Below are 12,292 nucleotides of genomic sequence, written 5' to 3'. Positions count from 1 at the left end.
CTCATTTAGGCACTGTTCCTTCATAGAGAGGCTAAGGGTGGTATCACTGAAGTCAGACAAACTTGTGAATGGATCTCAGCTTCATTCCTTATTCCAGGAGGACTTGGGCAAGCTTCTTCCGCATGTTGAGAAATTTCCCTAGCTCGGCCTGCTCGGTCTGCACCAGCATGTTGTTTAGCAAAGTTATTCAGGAAGTAGTAACAGCAACCAATAAAGTTGGGGGAAAAGTGATATGACTAACTTCAGGTCCTTCATCCCTTCTTCTAATATGGTTAGAGAAGCCTGCTGTAGGCCAGGCTGGTGAGCAGAAGAAACAAGCCCTTGTCCGTGGATGTTTCCAAGCCAGCAGCCACTGATGACCATGTTCATGTGAAAGAACGGGTCCACTCTGAAAACTGCAACATTTCCCAGACTCCGAAGTCAAAGTGCATTTGGCTAGGGAGCAGTGTGAGGCTGATGTATTTGAGTGTGCACTGGATTCCCTTCCCCAGGTCTCTGCTTGTCCCCAGTCCCAGCAACAAGCATGTTTTGTCTTCTAAATCTTTGCGCCCCATGGGCTTTGAGAACCATAGCTGAAGAGGTGTGACTATGTTTAGTGGAAATGTGAGGCTTGGAAGTCAGTGGATGAGCTGCAGGGGAGGGCCAAGACTCAAGTACCCTGGGAAAGGCAACTGCCATTTCTGCATGGGCTGAATTACTGTCTTTAGACAAGAATTCTCAATTAAGATCCCTTAACCACTTGGGCACTACCCAAGCAAGTCTTCTGACTGGAGCTGTTTGGGTTCCTCCCGCTGCTGTTTTTAATAACACACCTTTGAAGAAAGAATACAATCCAGAAACTGCTGCTTTAGAATGAAGTATGAGAAACAGAAGGAAATTGTTTTTCTCTTAGAGTCTAATCATGACAATTCAAAATGTACTAAGTTATAGAATAAACAACCTTTTCTGAGGCAAGAAAAAAAATTCTGTTTAGAAATATCTACTAAATATATTATTTGCAACATTTTGGAAACTGGGGTTTATGAAGTTTTGTGTTTTTTTTTTTTACAAATATTATATTGCTCATAGTATTAAGTATAACTGACCTGGTCCCCTCCCTAATACCATCTCTGAGGGCACAGCCAGTGATGTTTAAATGCCTTTGCCTTAACTAACAAACGTAGTGCTGGACTGGGCTGACTCAGGGACTGAGCTGTCCTGAGCTGCTCTTACCTGCCCCAGAGAGTGTTTCTGGTTTAAGAAATATTATCTTCTTCATGTCACCAGAATTAAACCCAGGGCCTTATACATTTGTTTCTTTTCTTATAGATTATTCAGTGATGTTTTACTAACAACTTCTGAAAAGCCACAGTTTAAGGTAAAGCAAATTATATAAATTTTGGATTTGTTGCATAAGTAAATTGGCCTTGAAAAATTTTAAAAACTATAAAATAGTCATATATAAAAAATTGGGAAACAATCTAAATATCCTGTAGCTAGTTATTGTTTTGGTCATTTGTGATGCATGGAGTTGATTTGATTTGGGGTTTGTTTGGGTTTTTTGTTTTGTTTTGTTTTTTGTTTTTGTTTGTTTTAGCAGACTTGGATGGCCTAAAACTCGCAGCAATTCTCTTATGTCTGCCTTCCTAATGCTGGGCTATAGGCATACACCACCATGTCTAGCTATAGTGCATATATTTAAAAATAAAAGTAAAATGTATCAAGGCGTTGTAATAATGTTGAAAGTGAATAATTATGTAGACTAATATCAACAAAATAGTGGGATCTGGAAGATAGAGTATAAACCCAAACATCTGAATCTAAAGAAAAACCTGGAAAGAAGTCTCAAGAGAAGCAGTGGTGTGGTAGGACAATCATGGGCTTGTAACTGAAAAGCCAGAATCAGGCCTCACACTGCTCTGTGGATGCTAGTAACAGTCTGATGTTCAGGGCCATGTCCGTCTCCAGAAAGGCGGGGGGGGGGGGGGGCGTTGGCTGGTACACTGCAGCATGGGAAGCAGCAGCACCCCTGGCTCTCCCCGATGGCAGTCAAATTTCTACCTCCTCATATGGTCTTTCAGTTGTCGTTTTTGTTTTAGGAATCTCCATATTGGTTTCCCCAATGGTTGTATCATCATACTGACAGTACACAAAATTCTAGATTCTCTACATCCCTTCCAAGACTTGTTACTCTTTTTTATATGTATGAGTGTTTTGCCTGCATATTTGTCTATGTACTACACACACGTCTGGTGCCTGCAGAAGCCAGGAAAGGGCATTAGATCCCCTAAAATTACAGGTATAGTTAAATGGCCTTGAGCAGCCATGACGGTCCTGGGAACCTATGCAAGAACAGAAGGTGCTCTTAACCACTAGCCTTTCTTTTAGCCAAACTAGTTATAATTCCTTATTATATCTAGAGATAACTCTAACAAAATAAGTGAAAGACCTGTATGACCAAGAGCTTTAAGTCTTTGAATAACGAAATTGAAAAGGGTATCAGAAAGTGGAAAGATCTCCCATGCTCATGGATAGGTAGGATTAACAGTAAAAATGGCATTCTTACCAAAAGCAATCTACAGATTCAATGCAATTCCCATCAAAATCCCAGCACAATTCTTCACAAACCTCGAAAGAACAATACTAAATTTCACATGGAAAAGCAAAAAACCCAGGACCAAAACAGCCCTGTACAATAAAGGAACTTCTGGAGGCATCAGCATCCCTAACTTCAAACTCTAATATAGAGCTACAGGCATAAAACAGGCAGGTGGACAAATGGAATCAAATCGAAGACCCTGATATTAACCCACACACCTATGAATACCTGATTTTTGATAAAGAAGCTAAAAGTATAAACTGGAAATAAGAAAACATCTTTAACAAATTGTGCTGGTCTAACTGGATATCAACACGTAGAAGAATGCAAATAGACCCATATCTGTTGCCGTGCACCAAACCCAAGTCCAAATGGACAGAACTGGGGAAAAAACATCTTGAGTGAGGTAACCCAGACTCAGAAAGACAAATACAGTATATATGTATAGTATGTACTTGTTCATAAGTGGATATCAAACATAAAGCAAAGGATAACCAGCCTACAGTCCACAACCCCAGAGAAGCCAGAACCCTCATCCAGAAACAGATGGAAGCAGATGCAGAGATCCACAGCTAACTGCTGGGCCGAGCTCCCGGAGTACAGTCGAAGAGAGGGAGGAGCAATAATAACAAAGGGGTCAAGACCATGGTGGGGAAACTCGTAGAATCAACTGATCTGAGCTAGTGGTAGCACACTGACTCAGGACTAACAGCTAGGGAACCTTCATAGGACTGAACTAGGCCCCCTGAATGCAGGTGACAATGGTTTGTCGTGGGCAGTATGTGGAACCACTGGCAGTGGGACCAGGATCTAACCCTAATGTATGAACTGACTTTGTGGAGCCCACTCTCTATGGAGAGATACCTTGTCAGCCTAGGCACAGGGGCAGGGGAGACATGGTCCTGCCTCAACAAGGTGGTGGGACAGACTTAGTTGAATTCCTAGGGGAGGCCTTAGTCTCTCTGAGAAGCAGAGCTGATGAGGGGAAGGTAGGGAGAGAGGGAGGCGAAACTGGGATTAGTATGTAAAAAAATACAAAGTATTGTATAATAAAAAAAAATCTTGTTCTTATTTGTCTGTTTTTTGCAACAGGGTCTCACTATGTAGCTCAAGTCTGCCTGAAACTTGCTATAGCCCAGGCTAGCATGGAACTTATTCTCCTACCTTGGCTTCTCAAGTGCTGGGATTAAAGGAATGTGCTACCATGCAGACGTGATTTATGTTTTTTTGATAGTGGCCATCATAATAGCTGTGAAGTGACATGCTATCTTAGTGTGAATTTAATTTGTATTTCTTTTTCTTCAGTATTGAACATCTTTTTTTAACCTGGTAAAAAGACCATTTGATAATGCAGATTTTTTTTATCATTTATATATTTTCTTTGAAGAAATTTTATTAAAACTCTTCCCATTTTAAATTGGGTTTCATATTTTTTGTTCCTCATTTGCAGAAGTTCTTTTATATTAAGTCCTTGTTGGTGGTGTCCTTTGTTGAACAAGTTTTAATTTTAATGAGTCCAAGTTATTCATTGTTTTCTTTTATTGCCTATGTTTTTGGTCTCATATCCAAGAAATCCTTTCCAGCTGGGTAGGGTAGTGTGTGCCTGTAATCTCTGAGGCAAGAGGATCATTAGTTCAAAGTCAGATTAGGCAAAAATATCAGGCTATTTTGGGCCGTGCAGTAAGATCCTCCCTTAAGAAAATGGGCCAGTCAGGCAGTGGTGGCACACACTTTTAATCCCAGCACTCAGGAGGCAGAGGTAGGCGGGGATCTCTGAGTTCGAGGCCAACCTGGTCCACAGAGTTGAGTTTCAGAACTGCTAGGACTGTTACATAGAGAAACATTGTCTCGAAAAACCGAGAGAGAGAGAGAGAGAGAGAGAGAGAGAGAGAGAGAGACAGAGACAGAGAGAGACAGAGACAGAGAGAGACAGAGAGAGACAGAGAGAGAACGAGAGCCAGTCCTGGAGATGGGTGAGCAAACAGCAACTGAGGAAGCTGCAGCAGAAGGATCGCAAATTCATTCAAGTTTGCTTGTGCTTCAGAGTGAGTTCAAGGCCAGGAGACGCTGTCCTCAAAACAAAGACAGACAAATGAATAAGTAAATTAATTTTTTGAGTAAAAAGAAAATATTAGCCTGGTGGGGGTGGTACCTGGGAGGCAGAGGCAGATTTATCTGTGAGTTTGAGGCCAGTCTGCTCTACTGAGTAAGTTCCAGAACAGCCAGGGCTACACAGAGAAGCCCTGTCTGAAGGAGGAGGAAGAAAGCAAGCATTGACAAACCCAGTGCCACAGTGCCCCTTCCCTGTGCTGTAACAGCTCTGCAGTTTTAAGTATTATATTTCGGTCTTGCACCTGTGTTGACTTACTTTGAGATTACTTTGGCAATTCTGGAACCCCTTGAATTATTTGAAGCATATTGTGTTTATGGTTTATTATTTATTTATTTTTACATTTGTTGCCCGAAAGTTCTGTCAAGGTGAGTATAGCTGACGTATATGGAGTGTGCAGTTTTAACTGGTTCTGTTCTAGAGGACTTCCCGTGTGATTATGGCTACTGCTGAGTGTGTTCAGGACTCCAGAGACTCCAACCACTTCAATCATTAGTTCATGTACTACTTCTTTCAGATTCCCACAAAATTAAAAGAGGCATTGAGAATTGCCAAAGAATGTATAGAAAAGAGACTCATGGAAGAACAGAAGCAGGTAAGCTGGCAGTAGCCCTTCACTGTTAGTGTCCCTGTTCCCTGCCGTGAGGCTCACAGTGATTGGCTGTGACTGTAAACATTGTGTGCATAGTTGCTCTCAACCAGATTATGGGCTAAGTGCTGTAACGCAAAGTACCATATCTTACAGTCCAGCCCTCCGTCTGTGAGGAACAGGCACACACCCGTGGTAGGGTTTCCTGGGTGGAGTGGTTGGCAGCACTCCAGGGCCACATTTTTCTAGCAAGGGTAGAAGGAACGGGAAAGTGAGAAGGATCATCACTTAGCAAACCCTTCTCCCATAGATCTTGACATAGCCACGAGACTGACAGCAGGCTAAGAGAGGCCTGTTTACCCTATCAGTTTAATGTGATCATACACATAGATGTCTCCTTAGGATCCTGCTGTAGATAGGATTTGCTTACACTTATAGGGGATTGTCATCTCTTAAAGATTCACCAGCATCGAAGACTAACAAGAGCTCAGTCACACCATGGGTCTGAGGAAGAAAGGAAAAGGAGAAAGATCCTAGCTCGAAAGGTAAGCCTGTTGTCCCTGTGTGTAAGTGGAAACTACACTTATTTTTTATTTTTGTGTGGCTTTTTTTTTCTTTTTTTCTTTTCTTTTATTTTTATTTTTATTTTTTTTTTTTGGTTTTTTGAGAAAAGGTTTCTCTGTGTTGCTTTGGAGCCAGTCCTGCAACTAGCTCTTGTAGACCAGGCTGGCCTCGAACTCACAGAGATCCGCCTGCCTCTGTCTCCGAGTGCTGGGATTAAAGGCGTGCGCCGCCACCACCACCAGGCCTTGTGTGTGTGTGGCTTTTTCTTTTCTTTTCTTTTCTTTTCTTTTCTTTTCTAATTTTTAATTTTTTGAGACAGGGTTTTTGTTTGTTTGTTTGTTTTGTGAGTGTGTCTTTGGCTGTCCTGGAACTTATTTTGTAGACCAGGCTGGCTTTGAACTCACAGAGATTTGCCTGCCTTTGCCTTCCAAGTTCTGAGATTAAAGGAGAGTGCCATCATATCCAATTATTTTATTTTTTTAAGGATTTTTAAAATCTTTTTCTTTATGCCTATGTGTATTTTAAGCACATTGTAAACCGTTTAGAGGCTTTGTTTTCTGTCTGAATCTGTTTTTATTGTATATCTCTATTTTTTTGGCACATGAGTGTTTAATCTGCTAAGCAATATTAAAAGAGCTGTGAGATTTTTGCCTTTAACGCTGAGTCAGAAAGCCTTTCTTAAAAGAGCTGTGCTTCCATTTGCCGCTAGCCAGCAGCTATTGGAGAATCTGTGTTTGACTGATTTTCTATGTCTAGAATCCTTTTTTTAAGCTTTTTTAGACTTTATGTGGAAATTTTTGCCCTACGTTGGGTACCATTATGTAAATGGAGATTGTACTTTTGTTTCCCAGCCACCCAGATCTGATTAATCACAGAAACTATATTAATTACAATACTGTTAGCCAATGGCTTAGGCATATTCCTAGCTAGCTCTTACATCTTAAATTAACCCTTAATTCTTGTCTGTGTTTATCCATGTGAGTTGGTACCTTTTTTCACTGAGGTATTCTCATCTTGCTTCCTCTGTGTTTGGCTGGCAACTGTGTCTCTGCCTTTTCTCTTCCCAGAATTCTGCTAGTCTGGTTGCCCCACCTATACTTCCTGCCTGGCTACTGGCCATTTAGTGTTTTATTAAATCAATATGAGTGACAAATCTTTACAGTGTACAAAAGCATTATCCCACAGTACCTGTGTTCTCTTTTTAAGTTCTTGGCTGTATGTGAAGAAAATTCTAAAGCTAATGGTGCACACTTAATGACACATTTTTTTACTATATCCCCTTGAAAGCTAAAAGCACTTCCAGATGACTGGTTTGGAACTTCTCACACACACACACACACACACACACACACACACACACACACACACACACACCAGAGAGAGAGAGAGAGAGAGAGAGAGAGAGAGAAAAGTATAATTGACCATATAGTTTCCTGGTTTGGAGGAAATGGTCATCTTGGGGAGTTAAGTCAGCATTCTGGTTTCATTTTCCCTTTTGACCTGTGGCTTCTTCACTGCATTAAGTTGGAAGCTGAGTAAACCGTTTTCTGTAGCTGGTTACACTGTCTATCTGGAATTTTTTTAACTCTTGACTAAAGTGTGCCTTTTCTTTGCTTACCGTCCACCTTTCTTTTATTTTTAAAGAAATCGAAACGATCTGCTGTTGAGAACAATGAAGAACAGCCGGTGAAGCACAACTCCAATAACTCAGGTAACAGTCTAGGTGGCGGAGCCCGGCATGCAGAGGTGCAGGTCGGGACTCTGTAGGTGGTGTGGAGATTTAACTGAGCTGTGATGAGTGCACAGATTAGAACTCTGCCACCAGTGCAGATTGTGACAGCGCTCACACTCCCACCTCTCTACCAAACTCAGTCGGTCAGACATAAGAGCATTTGATGGGAAGAAAAACAGGCCCTTCTGTGTACATGGAAATTCGCCTCAATCTTGCCTTCTGCTCTGGAACCCATGTGGTTGGAGGAAGAGAAGGGAGTTTTCAATAACTCCGCAGTTTCACCCCTGGAGGCTGAGGCATGGGAATGGGGAATTGAAGTTTAGCTGATTATACTCTAAGAAGATAAAGGACCCATAAGAAGGGAGGAGCTGAATATGCAAAGAGGAGAGTGTGTGAGAAGCTAGAGAGCCAAGGGTGAGCATTGAAAGCTCCACTGTCAGTGTCAGGTGTGGAGGAAGCCCATTCATTCATCTCTTCCTCAACACCAGTGAGGAGGCACAGGTGACTAAGCAGAAGGCTTTGAAAGTGAGTGGAAGGGCTAGGCATGCATGTGTTCCTAGCTACTCAGGAGACTAAGACTATTTGAGGCCATGAATTGGAGACCAGCCTGGCCTCACTGTAGTGAGACTGGATGGATGGATGGATGGATGGATGGATGGATGGATGGATGGATGGATCAGTCGATCGATGGATTGATTTATCAATCAATCACAAGTCGTGACTCATTTTCCTTGGTCAATTCCGATAAGAAGTTTGCTTACACTAGAGGAGATACTGAGAGGCATGCAAGAGAATCAAGGTGTATCTTGAAGGCTAGATTATCCTCAACTGAAGAATGCCGGAGATGTGTGTAGAGCTGGAAATTGAAAGATTGGAATGCGAATCCTAGGACACTAGAAATAGGATGAGGATCATGACACTATCACAGAATCCTAGACTTGAATTAGGCTCAGGGAGAAGGAAAAGAGGAGGTCCCAGTAAGGACCAACATGCTTGGGGACAGAAGCTGCTATGACATAACTTCATATTTGGAAATCTACTTGCTCCATAGTTTTAGGATGGATTTTTATAGGTAGGGGTAGAGACATATATCCAAGCAGTATGTCTATACACTAGTGATTCTGTTCATCTAGTTCTTTGTAAATCAGAGAAAGCCGATACCTGCCCCCTTCCCAAGATTGTGCCTGCTCTCTTCCTTTCACATGCACATGTCACAGAGTGGACACCAAAGAATTCCAAGAGAGGGCTAATGATGTACCTTAGTTGACAGACTGGTCACCTAGCATGCACAAGACCCTGCTTTCTCTCCTAATAAACTAGGCATGGTGACACATACTTGTAATCTTAGCATGTAGGATATAGAAACAGGAGGATCAGGAGTTTAGGGTTATCCTCAACTACATAGCAAGTTTGAAGTCAATCTAAAAGACATACAAAACCTGTCTTAAAAAACAAAAATCTTAGCCAGGCATGCCTTTAATCCCAGCACTTGGGAGGCAGAAGCTGGCAGATCTCTGTTTGAAGCCAGCCTGGCCTACAGAGTGAGTTCCAGGACAACCAGAGCTACACAGAGAAACTGTTTTGAAAAATCAAATAAATAAATAAAAAACAAAAATCATAGCCAAGACACCTCAGGAGTTTAGGAAAGCCAGGTACTGGTTATTGATGGAAATGTGTAGGTTAGTTACCAGCCTAACTAGACTCACAAGTCCAGTTTTCTGTCTTTAAAATCTGTTAGTGCTGCAAACAGTAGAAAGGCAGCCTTGTTGAGTTTTGCCTCTTCCCTTTTCAGCAAACCAACCCTCCTACACCGAGCTAAGGAAGTACTGTGGAGAATTCAAGGTGTGGTTTGTTCAGGACCCATCTCCTGTGTGTCCCCGGGGCTCCAGCACATCCTCTGTGAGTGATGTAGCTGGAAGCCTAGCCTTGGAGCTAGTGGTGGCTTCTCAGTGCTGGATGACAGCAGCACTCCCTTTAGTGGCTCCAGGTGAAGGAGCTCTGGCTGTCCTCTCCACAGGACTGTGCCTTCCTATTTCCAAACAAGAGGCTTCTGCTGTCGGAGCCACTTCCTTGCTGGGCTGAAGGGATATTTTCTAGAGATTTTCCAGCTACAGGGATTTTGGATTTTGCTTATGGTTTTTACCCTAAATGAAGGTTGTTTACTAAATTTCATGTAAGAAACGGTCTTACATGGGACTGGAGAGACAGCTCTTCCAGAGGACCAGGGTTCAATTCCCATCACCCACATGGCAACTCACAACTGTCTGTAACTTTGACACCCTCAAACAGACAGGCATGCAGGCCAAATGCGAGTGCACATAAAATAGAAATAAATTAAAAAGGTAAAGAAAATCCAGGTCTAGGACTGCACCTCTCTAACTGAATGCACCTGCTGGTAAAGTTGATCTTCAACAAGTCATGCCTCATTTTCCGTGGTCAATTCAGATAGGAAGATGTTTGCCTACCCTAGAGGAGATACTGAGAGACACACGGGAGAACTGAGCTGGGTGTGGTCACACACTACCTGTAATTACAGTGCCCTGGATGTTGAGCTAGTTTAGGCTACTTAATGAGACTCTGCCTCAGACACAGAGATGACTGTGAGTAAAGCCTGAGTTGGGTGTGGTGGCGCACCTTTAATCCCAGCGCTTGGGAACCAGAGGCAGGCGGGTCTCTATGAGTTCAAGGTCTACACAGTGAGTTCCAAGACAGCCAGAACTGCTTAGAAAGAGACCCTGCCTCAGAAAAGGAATCTGATGTGATAGGATAGGCCTGTGCTCCCAGTACTTGGGAGGGTAAGAGAAAATAATCATTGAGAGGGTTACAGGTAATGAATGAATGGATAGAGGCCAGAAGGGAAGAGAAGAGAAGAGAAGAGAAGAGAAGAGAAGAGAAGAGAAGAGAAGAGAAGAGAAGAGAAGAGAAGAGAAGAGAAGAGAGAGAGACACAGAGACACAGAGAGAGAGACAGAGACATTGCCAGGCTGGTGAAGGAAATACACCTTGCACTGGAGGGAAACCTGTCACCACTGGGTTTCTCTGTGGCTTTGGAGCTGTCCTGGAACTAGCTCTTGTAGACCAGGCTGGCCTCGAACTCACAGAGATGCGCCTGTCTCTGCCTCCCGAGTGCTGGGATTAAAGGCATGCGCCACCATCGCTCGGCTTAATTCCTATATTTTCTGTCCCTCATCACATTGCTCCACAGAACATACTGGGCTAATAACAGATTCTCAAACAATGTTGAGTTTCTGCTCATGCCAAGTTTCAAATGTCTGTTTTTGGTCCCCATGAGGATTTCTCTGTTTTTCTCAGCAGGATCTGGGGCCAGCTCACCTCTCACATCCCCATCATCTCCAACTCCACCCTCCACAGCAGGTCAGTACTGTGCAAGGCGACAGCCCTTCTTCCTCTCCACCTCTCTTCTCCAGAGGGCCGTCTGCAAATGCAAAACATGTGTTCTCTGGAGGGGTTGAGAGGCTAGGTTCCCATGGTCAGTGCTCAGGGGACATGCTGGTTTCAGGACCCCAGTCCTCTCTGGCTCAAGCTTGCTGTTTGCTGAAAAGCTTCTTGCAAGTCTCCTTGGGTCAGAGCTTGTCTTGGGGCAAAGCAAACACATTGTTGTCCTACACTGTCCTACCATAGCTTCTCCTGCAGACCTTCCTGCTGTGGGTTGGTCACAGCAGAGCTAATAAGCTGCCTAGCACAGAGTGAAATATCCCTACTAAGGATTTCCGGATAACCGTTTGTTCTCTATTCTGCTCTGTAAAGCGTGTAATTATCTGAATAATTATCACTAACCTTTGTTTCACCTTGTGAATTAAATCAGATACTGTGAGGGTTTTTGGCTTTGTTGTTGTTGCTGGTGGAAGAATACTGACAAAGAATTTGTCTTTGAAATTATATACAAAAACAGTCCTGTGGAGTAGTCTCACAATACTCTTTCACCTTTCCTTTTTGAACTAAGATCTTCTTTCTAACAGTTTTGCAGTCTAGTAAAAACAAAGGGACAGCACATTTGCTTTTCCTCCTTGAATGAATAATCATTCATTCAAGAACATTTAGTCTAAGAAGCTGGTTTTTCCACTCAGTTTATTGCTGTCCTTGGAAGAGTTCTTCCAGCTGTTTGAAAGGAAAGTCTTTGGCAGGATTGGTATATGAGCTGACGGTACAATATTCTCTAATGCTTATGGTATTGGCTGCCTTTAAATGACTGACTAAACCTCCTGGAAAAAAACATGAATGCAAGAAGGCTGGTTTGATTGACTCTCTCCTTGCTGGCTGAGAGTGTTTACTGGTCACTTACTGTATGTGTTCTAGGGCTGGGGCCAGTTTTATAGAGCAGAAATGCCAGATCATTGGGGATGATTCTTTTATCTCTGACTTTCTCAGCAGATTTTGCAAAGAACTTCTTAATAGACAGAGATGTCTTGTGTCGATTAACTGTTTGAGCTGACCAGAAGTTTCTGGAAATCTACTGTTCAAACTGTTTTGAACCATTTCCAGCTTAATATATGGTATTAGTTTCCTCTCATTTTCACACTCTAAGGAAACAAAGAGGGTTCTGAGAACTCTTTGCCCAGGCTAGCGGAGATGCCTGCCTAGTGTGCAGAGCACTCACTGTGTGTGGGCTGTGGTTCTGGGCAGCTCACTTTTGCCTTTGGATGCTTGATTTCATTCATAGTCTGACTCTCCTAGATACCTGTGCTTAAGTGCGGGTGAT

General features: G+C 42.7%; 1 protein-coding gene across 7 annotated transcripts in view; it reads left to right on the top strand.

The window, feature by feature from the left end:
* The window catches only part of Pxk (PX domain containing serine/threonine kinase like), a 71,853-nt gene that overhangs the window by 50,251 nt on the left and 9,310 nt on the right, over window positions 1-12,292 (top strand). For 3 of the 7 annotated variants that reach the window (XM_085687953.2, XM_085687957.2, XM_085687956.2), the window contains exons 13-17: window positions 1,309-1,357; window positions 5,206-5,283; window positions 5,736-5,822; window positions 7,486-7,552; window positions 10,888-10,947. In XM_085687953.2, the coding sequence (XP_085544079.1) occupies window positions 1,309-1,357; window positions 5,206-5,283; window positions 5,736-5,822; window positions 7,486-7,552; window positions 10,888-10,947 (341 nt within the window). Of the gene's footprint in view, window positions 1-1,308; window positions 1,358-5,205; window positions 5,284-5,735; window positions 5,823-7,485; window positions 7,553-9,365; window positions 10,948-12,292 lie in introns of those variants that run through there. The other 4 variants (XM_085687952.2, XM_085687955.2, XM_085687951.2 and 1 more) reach the window with 2 other exon arrangements.

Source organism: Myodes glareolus, chromosome 5 (genome assembly GCF_982192425.1).
Source record: "Myodes glareolus chromosome 5, mMyoGla1.1, whole genome shotgun sequence".
Taxonomy (NCBI): Eukaryota; Metazoa; Chordata; class Mammalia; order Rodentia; family Cricetidae; genus Myodes; species Myodes glareolus.
Note: the sequence above shows the minus strand (reverse complement) of the source record. Positions and strands in the feature narration are given on the sequence as shown.